Source organism: Oncorhynchus kisutch, unplaced genomic scaffold, assembly GCF_002021735.2.
Source record: "Oncorhynchus kisutch isolate 150728-3 unplaced genomic scaffold, Okis_V2 Okis06b-Okis10b_hom, whole genome shotgun sequence".
In the NCBI taxonomy this organism is placed as follows: Eukaryota; Metazoa; Chordata; class Actinopteri; order Salmoniformes; family Salmonidae; genus Oncorhynchus; species Oncorhynchus kisutch.
Genome location: NW_022261983.1, coordinates 14021985 through 14046656, shown reverse-complemented (window position 1 = coordinate 14046656; position 24672 = coordinate 14021985). Strand labels below are relative to the sequence as shown.

Sequence of the window (24672 nt, the reverse complement as noted above, 5' to 3'; positions counted from 1 at the left end):
ATATCTACTATATAATATAACTCCTGCTCTATCATCTCAGCCTGGCGGTGCTACATATCTACTATATAATATAACTCCTGCTCTATCATCTCAGCCTGGCGGTGCTACATATCTACTATATAATATAACTCCTGCTCTATCATCTAGGCCTGGCGGTGCTACATATCTACTATATAATATAACTCCTGCTCTATCATCTAGGCCTGGCGGTGCTACATATCTACTATATAATATAACTCCTGCTCTATCATCTAGGCCTGGCGGTGCTACATATCTACTATATAATATACCTCCTGCTCTATCATCTCAGCCTGGCGGTGCTACATATCTACTATATAATATAACTCCTGCTCTATCATCTAGGCCTGGCGGTGCTACATATCTACTATATAATATAACTCCTGCTCTATCATCTAGGCCTGGCGGTGCTACATATCTACTATATAATATAACTCCTGCTCTATCATCTAGGCCTGGCGGTGCTACATATCTACTATATAATATAACTCCTGCTCTATCATCTAGGCCTGGCGGTGCTACATATCTACTATATAATATAACTCCTGATCTATCATCTAGGCCTGGCGGTGCTACATATCTACTATATAATATAACTCCTGCTCTATCATCTAGGCCTGGCGGTGCTGCATATCTACTATATAATATAACTCCTGCTCTATCATCTAGGCCTGGCGGTGCTACATATCTACTATATAATATAACTCCTGCTCTATCATCTCAGCCTGGCGGTGCTACATATCTACTATATAATATAACTCCTGCTCTATCATCTAGGCCTGGCGGTGCTACATATCTACTATATAATATAACTCCTGCTCTATCATCTCAGCCTGGCGGTGCTGCAGGTACAGTAGGTATATCTAGTGTAGTGTATATCTACTAGATAATATAACTCACTCCTGCTCAATCATCTCAGCCTGGCGGTGCTGCAGGTACAGTAGGTATATCTAGTGTAGTGTATATCTACTAGATAATATAACTCACTCCTGCTCAATCATCTCAGCCTGGCGGTGCTGCAGGTACAGTAGGTATATCTAGTGTAGTGTATATCTACTAGATAATATAACTCACTCCTGATCAATCATCTCAGCCTGGGGGTGCTGCAGGCGTTTTGCGTCAACGGCGTCCTCATCCAGGCCTTGCAGCAGCTCCAGAGAGCTTAGGATGCGCTTGTTGGTGTCGTCCTGGTACAGAGGCTGCTTGCCCTCGTTGATCTTACTCACATCCTGATACAACACAGAGCAGTCAAAGGTTTTCATATGATATTGTCAAAGACATTGAGAGCCACACAGAGCCAGTTAGGATAATGCAAACAGTCTGCCAGAGCCACCAATAGGATGTTGTTGTTGCATTATCAAAAGGTATCAGAAGGTTCTGTGACGTTCTATGAAGTTCTGTGTGTTTCTTTGAGGTTCTATGCGGTTCCACGCAGTTCTATGAGGTTCTACGATGTTATATGATGATCTTTGAGATTCTATCCAGTTCTGTGTGGTTTTATGATGTTCTAAACGGTTCTATGAGGTTCTGTGTGATGCGGTTCTTTACCTTGTTGAGGTTCTGCTCCGTCTCAAGGATGAGCTTCTCCACCTTGTCAGCGTTCTTCTGCAGCTTCTCAATCAGTGCAGACAGCTCAGAGGAGGGCGCCCTGGAATGAGGAGGTGACAACAGTTACATTTTAGTAATTTAACTTATACAGAGCGACTTACATTCATTGCAATCAACCGAAGTAGGTCAAAACAACCATATATGACTGTCGTTGCATTCAACCGAAGTAGGTCAAAACAACCATATATGACTGTCATTGCATTCAACCGAAGTAGGTCAAAACAACCATATATGACTGTCATTGCATTCAACCGAAGTAGGTCAAAACAACCATATATGACTGTCATTGCATTCAACCGAAGTAGGTCAAAACAACCATATAAGACTGTCATTGCAAGTAAAACATTCTTCAAAGCGTTCTTCTAGATCTGGGACGGGCAACTCCAGTCCTCTGGGGCCTGATTGGTGTCATATTTTGTCCCCAGCTAACACACCTGACTCCAATAATCAACTAGTCACGATCTTCAGTTTAGAACGCAATCAGTTTAATCAGCTGTGTTTGCTAAGGATGATGGGGGAACAGTGTGACCCCCTCCCCCCATACAGACCCTCTCAGGGGAGAAGACACCAGTTAGTTCTACATACAGACCCTCTAAGGGGAGAAGACACCAGTTAGTTCTACATACAGACCCTCTCAGGGGAGAAGACACCAGTTAGTTCTACATACAGACCCTCTCAGGGGAGAAGACACCAGTTAGTTCTACATACAGACCCTGTCAGGGGAGAAGACACCAGTTAGTTCTACATACAGACCCTCTCAGGGGAGAAGACACCAGTTAGTTCTACATACAGACCCTCTCAGGGGAGAAGACACCAGTTAGTTCTACATACAGACACTGAGGGGAGAAGACACCAGTTAGTTCTACATACAGACCCTCTCAGGGGAGAAGACACCAGTTAGTTCTACATACAGACCCTCTCAGGGGAGAAGACACCAGTTAGTTCTACATACAGACCCTCTCAGGGGAGAAGACACCAGTTAGTTCTACATACAGACCCTCTCAGGGGAGAAGACACCAGTTAGTTCTACATACAGACCCTCTCAGGGGAGAAGACACCAGTTAGTTCTACATACAGACCCTCTCAGGGGAGAAGACACCAGTTAGTTCTACATACAGACATTGAGGGGAGAAGACACCAGTTAGTTCTACATACAGACCATCTGAGGGGAGAAGACACCAGTTAGTTCTACATACAGACCCTCTAAGGGGAGAAGACACCAGTTAGTTCTACATACAGACCCTCTCAGGGGAGAAGACACCAGTTAGTTCTACATACAGACCCTCTCAGGGGAGAAGACACCAGTTAGTTCTACATACAGACATTGAGGGGAGAAGACACCAGTTAGTTCTACATACAGACCATCTGAGGGGAGAAGACACCAGTTAGTTCTACATACAGACCCTCTGAGGGGAGAAGACACCAGTTAGTTCTACATACAGACACTCTAAGGGGAGAAGACACCAGTTAGCTCTACATACAGACGATCTGTGAGTTCTGTTACAGAAAGACCACTGTTAGGTTACAGGGATAGTTCAGTTGGGTGAACGATGCCTTTAAAAGGAAAGAGTCTGCAGTGACCGTATCTCTCTGAAAACCTTTAGAGACTATCTGTGCGTTCTGTTCAGAGTACAAAATGGACTTGAGCAACAGAACATTAAAACCGGGCCTCATAATGTGGGCCTACACAAGTAAACAGGACCCTACGTTGATGCTTTCCCCAATCGGGGACTGTAGCTTTAAACTTTAACAAAAAATGTTAACTTTGACATGCTAACGTCGACTGAGGGATAAATCAACTCTTCAGACTGTTATGAATGAAAGATGGATCCAGTCAGTAACGAAGCTCCAGTCTTCATCTTAGTAACAGACTCAGTCAGGATTAACACAGCTCTTCAGCAGGGATGCTTAAAATGGTAGCTGTCATTAGGGAGGTAATCAGATGAGTGACTGAATGAAGTGCACTTGCCTTGCTGTCCACTTCAACGTCTGCCTGCCGTGTCTGCTAACCCTGAATGAAGTGCACTTGCCTTGTCGTCCACTTCACCGTCTGCCTGCCGTGTCTGCTAACCCTGAATGAAGTGCACTTGCCTTGTCGTCCACTTCACCGTCTGCCTGCCGTGTCTGCTAACCCTGAATGAACCTGAAAGCTCCCTGCTGCACATCTCCCACGGGTCAGATGACATGGGCTGCATCTCAATAGTCTAGTAGCTTCCTCTCCTCATCTCTTCTCCTTCATCTCAATAGTCTAGTAGCTTCCTCTCCTCGTCATCTCAATAGTCTAGTAGTTTCCTATCCTTCATTAAAATATACTAATAACTTCCTCATCTCCTCTCCTCATCTCAATAATCTAGTAGCTTCCTCTCCTTCATCTCAATAGTCTAGTAGCTTCCTCTCCTCATCTCCTCTCCTTCATCTCAATAGTCTAGTAACTTCCTCTCCTCATCTCCTCTCCTTCATCTCAATAGTCTAGTAGCTTCCTCTCCTCATCTCCTCTCCTTCATCTCAATAGTCTAGTAGCTTCCTTTCCTTCATCTCAATAGTCTAGTAGCTTCCTCTCCTCATCTCCTCTCCTTCATCTCAATAGTCTAGTAGCTTCCTTTCCTTCATCTCAATAGTCTAGTAGCTTCCTCTCCTCGTCTCCTTCATTTCAATAGTCTAGTAGCTTCCTCATCTCCTCTCCTTCATTTCAATAGTCTAGTAGCTTCCTCATCTCCTCTCCTTCATTTCAATAGTCTAGAAGCTTCCTCTCCTTGTCTCCTCTCCTTTATCTACACCGATGTGAGAGCACTAGACAGGTGCATGAGTATTCCATGAGGCATCCACCATCTTTCTACATTTCAGTGATCTTGTGCAGGATTCTGATCTCACCGGGTCAGATCTGTACAGATGAAGGGAGACTATTGACATCTATCCCACGGTAAGAGAAATGTTGCTGAAGCTATCAGTAGAGGCCTGTAAATCAGGCCCATCGCCAGACCAGGACAGTAACACCATTGTCTAATCTGACATACTGTTTGCATAGTGCTGTGGAAAACATTGACATTAAAACACACCTTTGTTCACACTCAGTGTAATTCATTAAATAAAACACATGGGCTCATATAACCTAGAAGTACTGCAGTGGAGGCAACAAGAGACTACAGTATATAGCTTGGGCACTAAGTACATTACTATTCTTCACTCATCAATGCTACCATCTTTTCCTTGCCCAACCACAACAGCAACTAGATTACTAAAGCAGAGACAGACTGATACCCCGGCTAATATTAGAAGTGTTTTCTATAAAAAGCTTTGTGCATCAGAAAACGTGTCTCCAGTCTGTTTACCTGTGAGTTTAAAATGGAACACCTGCTGATCTTCCAGCCCATCACACTAACCCCTGAGCTCTGTTCAGAACACCCAGCCCATCACACCAACCCCCAAGCTCTGTTCAGAACACCATGCAGACAGGAGACATTCCAGAATACCCAGCCCATCACACCAACCCCTGAGCTCTGTTCAGAACACCATGCAGACAGGAGACATTCCAGAACACCCAGCCCATCACACTAACCCCTGAGCTCTGTTCAGAACACCATGCAGAGAGGAGACATTCTAGAACACCCAGCCCATCACACTAACCCCTGAGCTCTGTTCAGAACACCATGCAGACAGGAGACATTCCAGAACACCCAGCCCATCACACCAACCCCTGAGCTCTGTTCAGAACACCATGCAGACAGGAGACATTCCAGAACACCCAGCCCATCACACTAACCCCTGAGCTCTGTTCAGAACACCATGCAGAGAGGAGACATTCCAGAATACCCAGCCCATCACACCAACCCCTGAGCTCTGTTCAGAACACCCAGCCCATCACACTAACCCCTGAGCTCTGTTCAGAACACCCAGCCCATCACACTAACCCCTGAGCTCTGTTCAGAACACCCAGCCCATCACACTAACCCCTGAGCTCTGTTCAGAACACCATGCAGACAGGAGACATTCCAGAACACCCAACGTTCCTTCTGCGACACGGTTCTTAGATCATACTGTACATGAAAATAAGCTCCTATTAATCATCTTTGCTTTTCATACAATACTTCACACTAGAGGTCGACCGATTAATCGGAATGGCCGATTCGTGTTTGCAATCTTCCGGTTACTAGTCCAACGCTCTAACCACCTGTCTTACATTGCACTCCAAGAGGAGACTGCGTGGCAGGCTGACTAGCTGTTACGCGAGGGCAGCAAGAAGCCAAGGTAAGTTGCTAGCTAGCATTAAACTTATCTTATAAAAAATTATCAATATTAACATAATCACTAGTTATACTAGTAATATCATCAACCATGTGTAGTTATGTAGCGTGTCCTGCGTTGCATATAATCGATGCGGTGCCTGTTAATTTCTCATTGAATCGCAGCCTACTTCGACAAACGGGTGATGATTTAACAAGCGCATTTGCGAAAAAAGCACTGTCATTGCACCAATGTACCTAACCATAAACATCAATGCCTTTCTTTAAAATCAATACACAAGTATATATTATTAAACCTGCATATTTAGTTAATATAGCCTGCTAACATGAATTTCTTATAACTAGGGAAATTGTGTGATTTCTCTTGCGTTCTGTGCAAGCAGTCAGGGTATATGCAGCAGTTTGGGCCGCCTGGCTCGTTGAGAACTGTATGAAGTCCATTTATTCCTAACAAAAAAACGTACTCCCGAGATTAGACTGGTGTAACCGATGTGAAATGGCTAGCTAGTTAGCGGGGTGCGCTAATAGCGTTTCAAACGTCACTCGCTCTGAGACTTGGAGTAGTTGTTCCCCTTGCTCTGCATGGGTAACGCTGCTTTGAGGGTGGCTGTTGTCGATGTGTTCCTGGTTCGAGCCCAGGTAGGAGCGAGGAGAGGGACAGAAGCTATACTGTTACACTGGTAATACTAAAGTGCCTATAAGAACATCCAATAGTCAAAGGTTTATGAAATACACATCGTATAGAGAGAAATAGTACTATAATTCCTATAACCTAAAACTTATTACCTGGGAATATTGAAGACTCATGTTAAAAGGAACCACCAGCTTTCATATGTTCTCATGTTCTGAGCAAGGAACTGAAACGTTAGCTTTCTTACACGGCACATATTGCACTTTTACTTTCTTCTCCAACACTGTGTTTTTTGTATTATTTCAACCAAAACCAAATTGAACATGTTTCATTATTTATTTGAGGATAAGTTGATTTTATTGATGTATTATATTAAGCTAAAATAAGTGTTCATTCAGTATTGTTGTAATTGTCATTATTACAAATACATAATAATATTTTTTTTTAAATTAAAAATCGTCCGATTAATCGGTATCGGCTTTTTTTGGTCCTCCAATAATCTGTGTCGGTGTTGAAACATCATAGTCGGTCGACCTCTACCCCACACACACACACACACACACACACACACACACACACACACACACACACACACACACACACACACACACCAACTCTCTATTGAAGAGAAGACATGATGAAACATGATTGGACTCAACAGCATACATTCATCTTGTCATTGGAAGCAGTCCAGTTCGTGACTCACTCCTCTCTCATGGGAGTCTGCTGTCATTGATGGAGGAGTTGGTGAAGTGCCATCAACCAGTAAACCACATTCTGATGGTACATCAATCAAATCAAACTTTATTTGTCACGTACGCCGAATACAACAGGTGTAGGTAGACCTTACAGTGAAATGCTGAATACAACAGGTGTAGGTAGACCTTACAGTGAAATGCTGAATACAACAGGTGTAGGTAGACCTTACAGTGAAATGCTGAATACAACAGGTGTAGGTAGACCTTACAGTGAAATGCTGAATACAACAGGTGTAGGTAGACCTTACAGTGAAATGCTGAATACAACAGGTGTAGGTAGACCTTACAGTGAAATGCTGAATACAACAGGTGTAGGTAGACCTTACAGTGAAATGCCGAATACAACAGGTGTAGGTAGACCTTACAGTGAAATGCTGAATACAACAGGTGTAGGTAGACCTTACAGTGAAATGCTGAATACAACAGGTGTAGGTAGACCTTACAGTGAAATGCTGAATACAACAGGTGTAGGTAGACCTTACAGTGAAATGCTGAATACAACAGGTGTAGGTAGACCTTACAGTGAAATGCTGAATACAACAGGTGTAGGTAGACCTTACAGTGAAATGCTGAATACAACAGGTGTAGGTAGACCTTACAGTGAAATGCTGAATACAACAGGTGTAGGTAGACCTTACAGTGAAATGCCGAATACAACAGGTGTAGGTAGACCTTACAGTGAAATGCTGAATACAACAGGTGTAGGTAGACCTTACAGTGAAATGCTGAATACAACAGGTGTAGGTAGACCTTACAGTGAAATGCTGAATACAACAGGTGTAGGTAGACCTTACAGTGAAATGCTGAATACAACAGGTGTAGGTAGACCTTACAGTGAAATGCTGAATACAACAGGTGTAGGTAGACCTTACAGTGAAATGCTGAATACAACAGGTGTAGGTAGACCTTACAGTGAAATGCTGAATACAACAGGTGTAGGTAGACCTTACAGTGAAATGCTGAATACAACAGGTGTAGGTAGACCTTACAGTGAAATGCTGAATACAACAGGTGTAGGTAGACCTTACAGTGAAATGCTTACTTACAACAGGCAATTTCTAAGTAAAGAAAATAGGTATTAGGTAAACAATAGATAAATAAGGAAATAAAAAACAGTAAATAACAGTGAATGATAACAGTAGAGGCTATATACAGTAGAGGGGCTATATACAGTAGAGAGGCTATATACAGTAGAGGCTATATACAGTAGAGGCTATATACAGTAGAGGCTATATACAGTAGAGGCTATATACAGTAGAGAGGCTATATACAGTAGAGAGGCTATATACAGTAGAGGCTATATACAGTAGAGGCTATATACAGTAGAGGCTATATACAGTAGAGAGGCTATATACAGTAGAGGCTATATACAGTAGAGGCTATATACAGTAGAGAGGCTATATACAGTAGAGGCTATATACAGTAGAGGCTATATACAGTAGAGGCTATATACAGTAGAGAGGCTATATACAGTAGAGGCTATATACAGTAGAGGCTATATACAGTAGAGAGGCTATATACAGTAGAGGCTATATACAGTAGAGGCTATATACAGTAGAGGCTATATACAGTAGAGGCTATATACAGTAGAGAGGCTATATACAGTAGAGGCTATATACAGTAGAGGCTATATACAGTAGAGACTATATACAGTAGAGAGGCTATATACAGTAGAGGCTATATACAGTAGAGGCTATATACAGTAGAGGCTATATACAGTAGAGGCTATATACAGTAGAGAGGCTATATACAGTAGAGGCTATATACAGTAGAGGCTATATACAGTAGAGGCTATATACAGTAGAGGCTATATACAGTAGAGAGGCTATATACAGTAGAGAGGCTATATACAGTAGAGTAAGTAGAGGCTATATACAGTAGAGGCTATATACAGTAGAGAGGCTATATACAGTAGAGGCTATATACAGTAAAGGCTCTATACAGTAGAGGCTATATACAGTAGAGGCTATATACAGTAGAGGCTATATACAGTAGAGGCTATATACAGTAGAGGCTCTATACAGTAGAGGCTATATACAGTAGAGAGGCTATATACAGTAGAGGCTATATACAGTAGAGGCTATATACAGTAGAGAGGCTATATACAGTAGAGGCTATATACAGTAGAGAGGCTATATACAGTAGAGAGGCTATATACAGTAGAGGCTATATACAGTAGAGGCTCTATACAGTAGAGGCTATATACAGTAGAGAGGCTATATACAGTAGAGGCTCTATACAGTAGAGGCTATATACAGTAGAGAGGCTATATACAGTAGAGAGGCTATATACAGTAGAGGCTATATACAGTAGAGGGGCTATATACAGTAGAGAGGCTATATACAGTAGTGAGGCTATATACAGTAGAGAGGCTATATACAGTAGAGGGGCTATATACAGTAGAGAGGCTATATACAGTAGAAAGGCTATATACAGTAGAGAGGCTATATACAGTAGAGGGGCTATATACAGTAGAGAGGCTATATACAGTAGTGAGGCTATATACAGTAGAGAGGCTATATACAGTAGAGAGGCTATATACAGTAGAGGGGCTATATACAGTAGAGAGGCTATATACAGTAGAGAGGCTATATACAGTAGAGAGGCTATATACAGTAGAGGCTATATACAGTAGAGAGGCTATATACAGTAGAGAGGCTATATACAGTAGAGGCTATATACAGTAGAGGCTATATACAGTAGAGGCTATATACAGTAGAGAGGCTATATACAGTAGAGGCTATATACAGTAGAGGCTATATACAGTAGAGGCTATATACAGTAGAGGCTATATACAGTAGAGAGGCTATATACAGTAGAGAGGCTCTATACAGTAGAGGCTATATACAGTAGAGAGGCTATATACAGTAGAGGCTATATACAGTAGAGGCTATATACAGTAGAGAGGCTATATACAGTAGAGAGGCTATATACAGTAGAGGCTATATACAGTAGAGAGGCTATATACAGTAGAGGCTATATACAGTAGAGAGGCTATATACAGTAGAGGCTATATACAGTAGAGAGGCTATATACAGTAGAGGCTATATACAGTATACAGTACAATATACAGTAGAGAGGCTCTATACAGTAGAGAGGCTATATACAGTAGAGAGGCTATATACAGTAGAGGCTATATACAGTAGAGGCTATATACAGTAGAGAGGCTATATACAGTAGAGAGACTATATACAGTAGAGGCTATATACAGTAGAGAGGCTATATACAGTAGAGGCTATATACAGTAGAGAGGCTATATACAGTAGAGGCTATATACAGTAGAGAGGCTATATACAGTAGAGGCTATATACAGTATACAGTACAATATACAGTAGAGAGGCTCTATACAGTAGAGAGGCTATATACAGTAGAGAGGCTATATACAGTAGAGGCTATATACAGTAGAGAGGCTATATACAGTAGAGGCTATATACAGTATACAGTACAATATACAGTAGAGAGGCTCTATACAGTAGAGAGGCTATATACAGTAGAGAGGCTATATACAGTAGAGGCTATATACAGTAGAGAGGCTATATACAGTAGAGGCTATATACAGGAGAGAGGCTATATACAGTAGAGGCTATATACAGTAGAGAGGCTATATACAGTAGAGAGGCTATATACAGTAGAGGATATATACAGTAGAGAGGCTATATACAGTAGAGAGGCTATATACAGTAGAGGCTATATACAGTAGAGGGGCTATATACAGTAGAGAGGCTATATACAGTAGAGAGGCTATATACAGTAGAGAGGCTATATACAGTAGAGGCTATATACAGTAGAGAGGCTATATACAGTAGAGAGGCTATATACAGTAGAGAGGCTCTATACAGTAGAGGGGCTCTATACAGTAGAGGCTATATACAGTAGCGAGGCTATATACAGTAGAAAGGCTCTATACAGTAGAGAGGCTATATACAGTAGAGGGGCTGTATACAGTAGAGGGGCTGTATACAGTAGTGAGGCTATATACATTAGAGGGGCTGTATACAGTAGTGAGGCTATATACAGTAGTGAGGCTATACACAGTAGAGAGGCTATATCCAGTAGTGAGGCTATATCCAGTAGTGAGGCTATATACAGTAGCGAGGCTATATACAATAGTGAAGCTATACACAGTAGAGAGGCTATATACAGTAGTGAGGCTATATACAGTAGAGAGGCTATATACAGTAGAGGCTATATACAGTAGAGAGGCTCTATACAGTAGAGAGGCTCTATACAGTAGAGAGGCTCTATACAGTAGAGGCTATATACAGTAGTGAGGCTATATACAGTAGAGAGGCTATATACAGTAGAGAGGCTGTATACAGTAGAGAGGCGATATACAGGCCCTGGTTAGTCAGGCTGATTGAGGTAGTATGTAGATCTGGTTAAAGTGACTATGCAAATATGATGAACAGAGAGTAGCAGTAGCGTAAAAGAGAGATTGGCAGGTGGTTGGACACAATGCAGATAGCCTGGTTAACCAATGTGCGGGAGCACCGGTTAGTTGGTCTAATTGAGGTAGTATGTACATGAATGTATAATTAAAGTGACTAAGCATATATGATCAACAGAGAGTAACAGCAGTGTAAAATAGGGGTTGGGGGGGGGGCACACAATGCAAATAGTAATTCAACCTGTTCAGGAGTCTTATGGCTTGGGGGTAAAAACTGTTGAGAAGCCTTTTTGTCCAAGACTTGGCACTCCGGTACCACTTGCCAATTCCACTCTCGTTGATCATGATTGCACAGTGTTGATCCTGGTTATGATGTCCTCCTGAGGACAGAACTAGTTGTAGCACAGTGTTGATCCTGGTTGTGATGTCCTCCTGAGGACAGAACGAGTTGTAGCACAGTGTTGATCCTGGTTATGATGTCCTCCTGAGGACAGAACTAGTTGTAGCACAGTGTTGTTCCTGGTTATGATGTCCTCCTGAGGACAGAACTAGTTGTAGCACAGTGTTGATCCTGGTTATGATGTCCTCCTGAGGACAGAACTAGTTGTAGCACAGTGTTGATCCTGGTTATGATGTCCTCCTGAGGACAGAACTAGTTGTAGCACAGTGTTGATCCTGGTTGTGATGTCCTCCTGAGGACAGAACTAGTTGTAGCACAGTGTTGATCCTGGTTGTGATGTCCTCCTGAGGACAGAACGAGTTGTAGCACAGTGTTGATCCTGGTTATGATGTCCTCCTGAGGACAGAACTAGTTGTAGCACAGTGTTGATCCTGGTTATGATGTCCTCCTGAGGACAAAACTAGTTGTAGCACAGTGTTGATCCTGGTTGTGATGTCCTCCTGAGGACAGAACTAGTTGTAGCACAGTGTTGATCCTGGTTATGATGTCCTCCTGAGGACAGAACTAGTTGTAGCACAGTGTTGAACCTGGTTATGATGTCCTCCTGAGGACAGAACTAGTTGTAGCACAGTGTTGATCCTGGTTGTGATGTCCTCCTGAGGACAGAACTAGTTGTAGCACAGTGTTGATCCTGGTTATGATGTCCTCCTGAGGACAGAACTAGTTGTAGCAGTGTTGATCCTGGTTGTGATGTCCTCCTGAGGACAGAACTAGTTGTAGCAGTGTTGATCCTGGTTGTGATGTCCTCCTGAGGACAGAACTAGTTGTAGCACAGTGTTGATCCTGGTTGTGATGTCCTCCTGAGGACAGAACTAGTTGTAGCACAGTGTTGATCCTGGTTTTGATGTCCTCCTGAGGACAGAACTAGTTGTAGCACAGTGTTGATCCTGGTTATGATGTCCTCCTGAGGACAGAACTAGTTGTAGCACAGTGTTGATCCTGGTTGTGATGTCCTCCTGAGGACAGAACTAGTTGTAGAGTATTGTTGTAGTCTGTCATCTCCAGAAGGTGCTTCTTCTTCTTCTCCTCCAGAACTGGCCCAACAGGTTCTATTCTCCTTTATGTAACAGAGAATGATCTTTAAATAACCCGCAGCCTGAAGTGATGAGGTGATGAGTGCATTGAAGAGTAAGAGTTTTATATTGTTTGATATTAGAACACCTGTTGGTTATACACATCTATCGATAGTAGTGTCTATTTCTACGTGCCTGAAGCTGGGTATTGGACTGGGGTTCTGATCAAGACTATATAATGGTGTGGTCTTATTCAGACAGGTTGATTTATCACATAGCAGACTTGGGTTCAAATGCTTTACAAAATACTTGAAACACTTTCAGCGTTTGCTTTCGCCTGCCCGGGGTGCCAGATGAACAGGGTTGGGTCGTTTGTGACGATTTCATATTCTATTGGATCCATTGCGCCAGGCAAGCTCAATCAAGCCCAGAAAGAGGATATGAAAGGATTTGAACCCAGAGCTGGTATGTGATCAGCCTATCTGAATAAGATCTCACTGTTGTATGGACTTGGTGTGTGATAAATCAATCTGAATAAGATCTCACTGTTGTATGGACTTGGTGTGTGATAAATCAATCTGAATAAGATCTATTTCCAGCTTCAGGCACATAGAAATAGACAGTACTAGAAAGTCATAGATTTTTATTTATTTGACCTTTTATTTAACTAGGCAAGTCAGTTAAGAACAAATTCTTATTTTCAATGACGGCCTAGGAACAGTGTTGATCCTGATTCTAATGTCCTGCTGAGGACAGAACTAGCTGTAGGGACATGGATGGAGGAGTGGGGGTGGATGGAGGAGTGGGGGTGGATGGAGGAGTGGGGGTGGGTGGGGGTGGATGGAGGAGTGGGGGTGGGTGGGTGGCGGTGGATGGATGGAGGAGTGGAGGTGGATGGAGGAGTGGATGGGGGACGTTAACTGCCTTGTTCAGGGGCAGACCGACCTTGTCAGCTCGGGGATTTGAACTTGCAACCTTTGGGTTACTAGTCCATCGCTCTAACCACTAGGCTACGCTGCCACCCAGATATGTATAGCGTTAGTAGACAGGTGTTCTAATAGCAGAAATGTACAACTGTTTGCTTATGTGACCTTTCAAGGCATTCATAGTTTGATTCAATCATATGTTGAGGTTTCCATGCCCCGGCTTGACATTTTAATTAAATCATAAATTATAGTCCTTGCCATATCTACTCAAAAGTCAGCGTGATTGCATTGCACACTGTGCAAAGAGTCTGGGTGTTTTCAACCACTGACAAACGGCTGGATTCTTGTGAAACTGGCATTGGCTCCAACTGGGGAAAAATGACATGATGTCCCTGGCTCCAACTGGGGCAAAATGACATGATGTCCCTGGCTCCAACTGGGGCAAAATGCCATGATGCCCCTGGTTCCAACTGGGGCAAAATGACATGAGGGGTGGAGGAGTGGGGGTGGATGGGGAAGGGATGGAGGAGTGGGGTGGATGGGGAAGGGATGGAGGAGTGGGGGTGGATGGAGGAGTGGGGGTGGATGGAGGAGTGGGGGTGGATGGAGGAGTGGAGGTGGATGGAGGAGTGGGGGTGGATGAGGGATGGAGGAGTGGGGGAGGATGGAGGAGTGTGGGTGGATGGAGGAGTGGGGGTGGATGGAGGAGTGGAGGTGGATGGAGGAGTGGGGGTGGATGGAGGAGTGGAGGTGGATGGAGGAGTGGGGGTGGATGGAGGAGTGGAGGAGGATGGAGGAGTGGGGGTGGACGAGGGATGGAGGAGTGGGGGAGGATGGAGGAGTGGGGGTGGATGGAGGAGTGGGGGTGGATGGAGGAGTGGGGGTGGATGGAGGAGTGGGGGTGGATGGAGGAGTGGGCGTGGATGAGGGATGGAGGAGTGGAGGTGGATGGAGGAGTGGGATGGATGAGGGATGGAGGAGTGGAGGTGGATGGAGGAGTGGGGGTGGATAGAGGAGTGGGGGTGGATGGAGGAGTGGGGGTGGATGGATGGATGGAGGATGGATGGATGAGGGATGGAGGAGTGGAGGTGGATGGAGGAGTGGGGGTGGATGGAGCAGTGGGGGTGGATGGAGGAGTGGGGGTGGATGGAGAAGTGGGGGTGGATGGTGGAGTGGGGGTGGATAGAGGAGTGGGGGTGGATGAGGGATGGAGGAGTGGGGGTGGATGGTGGAGTGGAGGTGGATGGAGGAGTGGGGGTGGATGGAGGAGTGGAGGTGGATGGAGGAGTGGAGGTGGATGGAGGAGTGGGGGTGGATGGTGGAGTGGGGGTGGATAGAGGAGTGGGGGTGGATAGAGGAGTGGGGGTGGATGAGGGATGGAGGAGTGGGGGAAGATGGAGGAGTGGAGGTGGATGAGGGATGGAGGAGTGGGGCAGGATGGAGGAGTGGGGGTGGATGGTGGAGTGGGGAGGGGAGGGATGAAGGAGGGATGTTATTATTGGTCAGTCATTTCTCTCCAACTCACTAATGAGGATGGGGGTGGCTTTCCTTTCCTGATATATGCTGATGAATAGACTCCTAACTGTCCAGTCCTGAGTGCGTCTTACAACATACATTCTCCCTACAACTGCTACTGCATGAAAAGCTAACATATGAGATGCATAATCTGAGTAGTGGACATTCAAATGGTTCTCTTTAGATTCACAGCCCAGCTCTCACTGCAGGACTTAATGTGAGCCACAAATGGTTCTCTTTAGATTCACAGCCCAGCTCTCACTGTAGGACTTAATGTGAGCCACAAATGGTTCTCTTTAGATTCACAGCCCAGCTCTCACTGTAGGACTTAATGTGAGCCACAAATGGTTCTCTTTAGATTCACAGCCCAGCTCTCACTGTAGGACTTAATGTGAGCCACAAATGGTTCTCTTTAGATTCATTGCCCAGCTCTCACTGTAGGACTTAATGTGAGGCATTAGGGTCATACATCGCGTATCGTCCTGTATAGAACAAAGAGGCCTCAGGCTAATACAGTGTGTATCCTCCTTTATTAAACCAAACCTTTCACACTTGACAGTGTGTGTGTGTGTGTGTGTGTGTGTGTGTGTGTGTGTGTGTGTGTGTGTGTGTGTGTGTGTGTGTGTGTGTGTGTGTGAGTTCAAAGGCCACATTGAAAGGGCCCTAATGCAGCGCTATGTATTTTTTTTTACCAGCCGTAGTGTGTGTTTTACACAGCTGATTTAAATGATCAACGCTGGATGATGAGTTGGTTAGTTGAATGGGCTGTGTAGCGTGTTAGGACAGAGTCTGGGTAACCCTGGCCTAAAGGAAAGAGTACGCCTATAGAATGTCCTGGAAAGTACATTCGTGAGAGTTCTTATGACACAGTCATAGCAATAAGATGGCTAGCCTAGCGGTTCAGATCAAATCAGATGTTATTGGTCACATACACGTGTTTAGTAGATGTTATTGCGGGTGGAGCGAAATGCTTGAGCTTCTATCTCCAACAGTGCAGTAATATCTAACAAGTATTGTAAACAGGGTGGTTCGAACCCTGAATGCTGATTGGCTGACAGCTGTGGTATATCAGACCGTATACCACGGGTATGATAAAACATGGATTTTTACTGCTCTATGTTGGTAACCAGTTTATAATAGCAATAAGCCACCTCGGGCGTTTGTGCTATGTGGCCAATATACCACAGCTAAGGGCTGTATCCAGGCACTCCTCGTTGCGTCGTGCGTAAGAACAGCCCTTAGCCATGGTATATTTGCCATATACACCACACCCCCTTGGGACTTATTGCTAAAATATCTAACAATTTCACAACATATACCCAATACACACAAATCTAAGTAAAGGAATGGAATTAACAATATATACACATACAGACGAGCGATGTCAGAGCGGCATGGACTAAAATACAGTAGAATAGAATACAGTATATACATATGAGATGAGTAATGCATGGACTAAGATACAGTAGAATAATATAGAATACAGTATATACATATGAGGTGAGTAATGCATAGACTAAGATACAGTAGAATAATATAGAATACAGTATTTACATATGAGATGAGTAATGCATAGACTAAGATACAGTAGAATAATATAGAATACAGTATTTACATTTGAGATGAGTAATGCATAGACTAAGATACAGTAGAATAATATAGAATACAGTATTTACATATGAGATGAGTAATGCATGGACTAAGATACAGTAGAATAGTATAGAATACAGTATTTACATATGAGATGAGTAATGCATAGACTAAGATACAGTAGAATAATATAGAATACAGTATTTACATATGAGATGAGTAATGCATAGACTAAGATACAGTAGAATAATATAGAATACAGTATTTACATATGAGATGAGTAATGCATAGACTAAGATACAGTAGAATAGAATACAGTATATACATATGAGATGAGTAAAGCATGGACTAAGATACAGTAGAATAGTATAGAATACAGTATATACATATGAGATGAGTAATGCATAGACTAAGATACAGTAGAATAAAATACAGTATATACATATGAGATGAGTAATGCATAGACTAAGATACAGTAGAATAGAATACAGTATATACATATGAGATGAGTAATGCATAGACTAAGATACAGTAGAATAGAATACAGTATATACATATGAGATGAGTAATGCATAGACTAAGATACAGTAGAATAATATAGAATACAGTATATACATATGAGATGAGTAATGCATGGACTAAGATACAGTAGAATAGTATAGAATACAGTATATACATATGAGATGAGTAATGCATGGACTAAGATACAGTAGAATAGTATAGAATACAGTATATACATATGAGATGAGTAATGCATGGACTAAGATACAGTAGAATAGTATAGAATACAGTATATACATATGAGATGAGTAATGCATGGACTAAGATACAGTAGAATAGTATAGAATACAGTATATACATATGAGATGAGTAATGCATGGACTAAGATACAGTAGAATAGTATAGAATACAGTATATACATATGAGATGAGTAAAGCATGGACTAAGATACAGTAGAATAGTATAGAATACAGTATATACATATGAGATGAGTAATGCATGGACTAAAATACAGTAGAATAGTATAAAATACAGTATATACATATGAGATGAGTAATGCATGGACTAAAATACAGTAGAATAGTATAAAATACAGTATATACATATGAGATGAGTAATGCATGGACTAAAATACAGTAGAATAGTATAAAATACAGTATATACATATGAGATGAGTAATGCATGGACTAAAATACAGTAGAATAGTATAAAATACAGTATCTACATATGAGATGAGTAATGCATGGACTAAAATACAGTAGAATAGTATAAAATACAGTATCTACATATGAGATGAGTAATGCATGGACTAAAATACAGTAGAATAGTATAAAATACAGTATCTACATATGAGATGAGTAATGCATGGACTAAGATACAGTAGAATAGTATAGAATACAGTATCTACATATGAGATGAGTAATGCATGGACTAAGATACAGTAGAATAGTATAGAATACAGTATCTACATATGAGATGAGTAATGCATGGACTAAGATACAGTAGAATAGTATAAAATACAGTATCTACATATGAGATGAGTAATGCATGGACTAAGATACAGTAGAATAGTATAGAATACAGTATCTACATATGAGATGAGTAATGCATGGACTAAGATACAGTAGAATAGTATAGAATACAGTATATACATATGAGATGAGTAATGCATAGACTAAGATACAGTATAATAGTATAGAATACAGTATATACATATGAGATGAGTAATGCATAGACTAAGATACAGTAGAATAATATAGAATACAGTATATACATATGAGATGAGTAATGCACGGACTAAGATACAGTAGAATAGTATAGAATACAGTATATACATATGAGATGGATAAAGCAAGATATGTAAACATTATCAATGTGGCCAGTGATTTCTAGTCTGTCTATAGGAGTGTTGGACACACATCTCTCCGAATAAGGAGTACAGTATTTCCAAGGAGAGGGAGAGAGGGACAAATTGTAACCAGAAGGTAACTATGAGTCATTGGGGGTATGGTGGGAGGGATGAGATCCAGATGAACTTCCCAACAACCAAGGCCCAGATCAGACAAACCCTTCCTAGACCCCAACTCCTTCAAATATGAACTTCCCAGCAACCAAGGCCCAGATCAGACAAACCCTTCCTAGACCCAAACTCCTTCAAATATGAACTTCCCAAACAACAAAGGCCCAGATCAGATCCATTAGGGTCCCTAGGCCCTCCAGTATGAATTAATAGATATGTGAAGGAGTAGGAGCTAAGGGAAGGTACTAGGAACCTAAATGGAACTGGGCCCATGTGTCCATTCTCTTGATTCCATTAATCCTACAACCAGTTTCAAGAATTTTGCAACCCTACACATAAATTACACACGCCCACACCCACACATATGCACGCAAGCACGCACACACACGCCCACACACACACAATGTGTGTGGTTTTCATTATTCCAACATTGTGTCTGACTCATATGTTGAAACATAAAAGCCTCATTCACTAAAAACTAGAAACAGTTTTAAGCAGCTTCCTCGGCCTTTCCTTCGATATCAGACAAGATACATTCCCTTCTTTACTGAAGTCAATGATGAGCCTCCCATTAAGGCTTTGTCCCAAACGGCTCCCTATTCCCAAAGGGCTCTGGTCAAAAGTAGTGCACTAATTAGGGAATAGGGTGCCATTGGCCATAGGGCTCTAGTCAAAAGTAGTGCACTATATAGGGTTTAATTTGGGTTGTAGTCAGTGTCTCTGAACAGAGAGAGCACAGAGCATGCAGGTTGTCACTCGTCAAGTGAGAGAGGAGGAGGAGGGGGGGGGGCAGGATAGAGTCAGGGCCACCTAGTAATAACAACACTCCTGTGGCTTGGAACATGAGAGGTTAGCTAGCTAATCTGTTTCCAATGGTTATCTATGTAATGTATGGCTCTGGGACGGTGTATGGCTCTGGGACGGTGTGCGTCCCAAATGGGCACCCTATTCCCTAATTAGTGCACTACTTTTGACTAGAGCCCTATGGCCAATTGCACCCTATTCCCTAATTAGTGCACTACTTTTGACCAGGGTGCATAGGGCTCTGATCCCTATATAGTGCACTACTTTTGACCAGGGCCCATAGGGCTCTGATCCCTATATAGAGCACTACTTTAGACCAGGGCCCATAGGGGTATAGTGTGCGGTGTGGGATGCATACACTGACTGCCCCAGAGAAGATCCAGTATAGCAAGTTCCTGAAGTGAGAGTGAAAAGTGACAGTTGAAAATGTTGATAAATATTTGGAGATTTTTTTTTGGGGGGGGGGGGGGGCAGCTCGTCACTAATTACACTATTCACAGGTAGGAGTGCATGGTTAAACACCTCACTGTATAATTATATAGGGATTTATATTGTTTATAAGAACAAAGACACGATTGGGTTCAATTTCATTTTTTTTGTTGCCCGATACAGTAGCCTGATATTTTACTATATTTCGGCGGAAAGTGAGGTCAATACTTTCCTTAAGTGGAAAGTATTTGAACAGGGCTGGGTTGAAGTCACCGTGTCTTCTCTCACTCTACCCCGAAAGACAAAGCTATCAAACCAGTTAGTGCCACTAACATACAGCCACGCCCTCTGGCCAAATTAAAAGGACGTTCAAGTGTATAATAAACTAAGGCTACACAAAACAATATCATTACAAGCCATTTCCCAGAGTTGTATAAACTTTGAAATATGACTTAACTCCCCCATGCAACGTGGCTTAATTTATTGTATTACATAGCCCTACAATGTCCCAGAAGTGTCGTCAAGTTATAAAATACGCATTATCATAAACGATCATAAATATAATCCTGAAGCATACTGACAGTGTTGTCACTTTGTCAAACGTCCCAACTTCACTTTATCTTTCCTAATGCGACATTAAAAGAAACTTGCACAGTGATTACAAAGTTACAACTCGCTATCTATAACCACCAAGAAAACCTTCAACATAGAAACGACTACTCACTTTTTCGTTTGCGTGATGGTCACGCTCTTCGAGGGTTTTTTCTTGAACATTTTGCCAGCGGGACGACTCGGATTCTTCTCGCGTAAACACCTGTCTCTTCTTGTGCTTCTCTCTGTGAAGATATCCCGCGGGGAGAGGTGAGGAGTCTTTCTGAGTTCTCTGGTATGTTCTCTCTCTTCCTCGGACAGGTAGGTATGCCCCAGTACGCTCCACACACACAAATGGCAAAGTCAAATGATGAGATTCGGCGACGCCCACTAGTGCTAATTCCTTCCAGCAGTCAGTCAACACAGGCAAACTGATCCGCAGTAAAGGAGGGGGGTGCCTGTTGATTTCTCCCTGTATGTGTTGCATACCTGTCACCTATGAACGCGTGGGCGGGGCTGGTTTTATGCTTTTCCATACAGGTTACAGGTGGATACCGCATCTTTTAGGTATGAACATTGCTACTATGTTATCAACACATTGCCATTTGCTCAGATGAAAATCAACTACCAGTGTTTGAGAGAGCAGTCAAAGCAGTGTTCAAAAGCAAATCTATAACATTGTTATTACAGGTCAGGGTGTAATACGTTGATATATTGGTTACAGGTCAGGGTGTAATACGTTGATATATTGGTTACAGGTCAGACTGTAATACATTGATATATTGGCTACAGGTCAGGGTGTAATACGTTGATATATTGGTTACAGGTCAGACTGTAATACATTGATATATTGGCTACATGTCAGGCTGTAATACGTTGATATATTGGTTACAGGTCAGGCTGTAATACGTTGATATATTGGTTACAGGTCAGGGTGTAATAAGTTGATATATTGGCTACAGGTCAGGGTGTAGTACGTTGATATATTGGTTACAGGTCAGACTGTAATACATTGATATATTGGTTACAGGTCAGGGTGTAATACGTTGATATATTGGTTACAGGTCAGACTGTAATACATTGATATATTGGCTACAGGTCAGGGTGTAATACGTTGATATATTGGTTACAGGTCAGACTGTAATACATTGATATATTGGTTACAGGTCAGACTGTAATACATTGATATATTGGCTACAGGTCAGACTGTAATACATTGATATATTGGTTACAGGTCAGACTGTAATACATTGATATATTGGTTACAGGTCAGGGTGTAATACGTTGATATATTGGCTACAGGTCAGGGTGTAATACGTTGATATATTGGTTACAGGTCAGGGTGTAATACATTGATATATTGGTTACAGGTCAGGGTGTAATACATTGATATATTGGCTACAGGTCAGGGTGTAATACGTTGATATATTGGTTACAGGTCAGACTGTAATACATTGATATATTGGCTACAGGTCAGGGTGTAATACGTTGATATATTGGTTACAGGTCAGACTGTAATACATTGATATATTGGTTACAGGTCAGACTGTAATACATTGATATATTGGTTACAGGTCAGGGTGTAATACATTGATATATTGGTTACAGGTCAGGGTGTAATACATTGATATATTGGTTACAGGTCAGACTGTAATACGTTGATATATTGGCTACAGGTCAAGGTGTAATACATTGATATATTGGTTACAGGTCAGGGTGTAATACATTGATATATTGGTTACAGGTCAGACTGTAATACGTTGATATATTGGCTACAGGTCAAGGTGTAATACATTGATACACTGCATCTCAGTGCTTGAGGCTTCATTACAGACACCCTGGTTCGAATCCAGGCTGTATCACAATCGGCCGTGATTGGGAGTCATATAGGGCGGTGCACAATTGGCCCAGCGTTGTCCGGGTTTGGCCGGGGTAGGCCGGGTAGGCCGGGTTTGGCCGGGGTAGGCCGTCATTGTAAATAAGAATTTGTTCTTAAGACTTAGCTAAATAAAGGTTAAATAAAAAATACATAAAACAATTACATTTAAATGTTGGACCAGTTGATCAGAAGTAGTGTGTCATAATATAGTGGTTCTGAGGGGGAGGAGTTATAGTGTGTGTCATAATATAGTGGTTCTGAGGGGGAGGAGTTATAGTGTGTGTCATAATATAGTAGTTCTGAGGGGGAGGAGTTATAGTGTGTGTCATAATATAGTGGTTCTGAGGGGGAGGAGTTATAGTGTGTGTCATAATATAGTGGTTCTGAGGGGGAGGAGTTATAGTGTGTGTCATAATATAGTGGTTCTGAGGGGGAGGAGTTATAGTGTGTGTCATAATATAGTGGTTCTGAGGGGGAGGAGTTATAGTGTGTGTCATAATATAGTGTCACAGTGTTGACCATGGTTCTGAGGGGGAGGAGTTATAGTGTGTGTCATAATATAGTGTCACAGTGTTGACCATGGTTCTGAGGGGGAGGAGTTATAGTGTGTGTCATAATATAGTGGCACAGTGTTGACCATGGTTCTGAGGGGGAGGAGTTATAGTGTGTCATAATATAGTGTCACAGTGTTGACCATGGTTCTGAGGGGGAGGAGTTATAGTGTGTGTCATAATATAGTGTAACAGTGTTGACCATGGTTCTGAGGGGGAGGAGTTATAGTGTGTGTCATAATATAGTGTAACAGTGTTGACCATGGTTCTGAGGGGGAGGAGTTATAGTGTGTGTCATAATATAGTGGCACAGTGTTGACCATGGTTCTGAGGGGGAGGAGTTATAGTGTGTGTCATAATATAGTGTCACAGTGTTGACCATGGTTCTGAGGGGGAGGAGTTATAGTGTGTGTCATAATATAGTGGCACAGTGTTGACCATGGTTCTGAGGGGGAGGAGTTATAGTGTGTGTCATAATATAGTGTCACAGTGTTGACCATGGTTCTGAGGGGGAGGAGTTATAGTGTGTGTCATAATATAGTGTCACAGTGTTGACCATGGTTCTGAGGGGGAGGAGTTATAGTGTGTCATAATATAGTGTCACAGTGTTGACCATGGTTCTGAGGGGGAGGAGTTATAGTGTGTGTCATAATATAGTGGCACAGTGTTGACCATGGTTCTGAGGGGGAGGAGTTATAGTGTGTGTCATAATATAGTGGCACAGTGTTGACCATGGTTCTGAGGGGGAGGAGTTATAGTGTGTGTCATAATATAGTGTCACAGTGTTGACCATGGTTCTGAGGGGGAGGAGTTATAGTGTGTGTCATAATAGAGTGTCACAGTGTTGACCATGGTTCTGAGGGGGAGGAGTTATAGTGTGTGTCATAATATAGTGTCACAGTGTTGTCGATGGTTCTGAGGGGGAGGAGTTATAGTGTGTGTCATAATATAGTGGCACAGTGTTGACCATGGTTCTGAGGGGGAGGAGTTATAGTGTGTGTCATAATATAGTGTCACAGTGTTGACCATGGTTCTGAGGGGGAGGAGTTATAGTGTGTGTCATAATATAGTGTCACAGTGTTGACCATGGTTCTGAGGGGGAGGAGTTATAGTGTGTCATAATATAGTGTCACAGTGTTGACCATGGTTCTGAGGGGGAGAAGTTATAGTGTGTGTCATAATATAGTGGCACAGTGTTGACCATGGTTCTGAGGGGGAGGAGTTTTAGTGTGTTTCAGAATATAGTGTCAC

At 42.4% G+C, this 24672-nt stretch overlaps 1 protein-coding gene across 1 annotated transcript in view; it reads right to left on the bottom strand.

Moving 5' to 3' along the window:
- LOC109886557 (periplakin) overlaps nucleotides 1-21339 on the bottom strand; it is a 57809-nt gene extending 36470 nt beyond the window's left edge. The window contains exons 1-3 of the mRNA XM_031814075.1: nucleotides 21125-21339; nucleotides 1567-1666; nucleotides 1093-1247 (exon numbers count right to left, since the gene is read on the bottom strand). Of these exons, the coding sequence (XP_031669935.1) occupies nucleotides 1093-1247; nucleotides 1567-1666; nucleotides 21125-21174 (305 nt within the window). The 5' untranslated portion in view covers nucleotides 21175-21339. The remainder of the gene's footprint in view (nucleotides 1-1092; nucleotides 1248-1566; nucleotides 1667-21124) is intronic.
- Between the last annotated feature and the right edge of the window lie 3333 nt (nucleotides 21340-24672).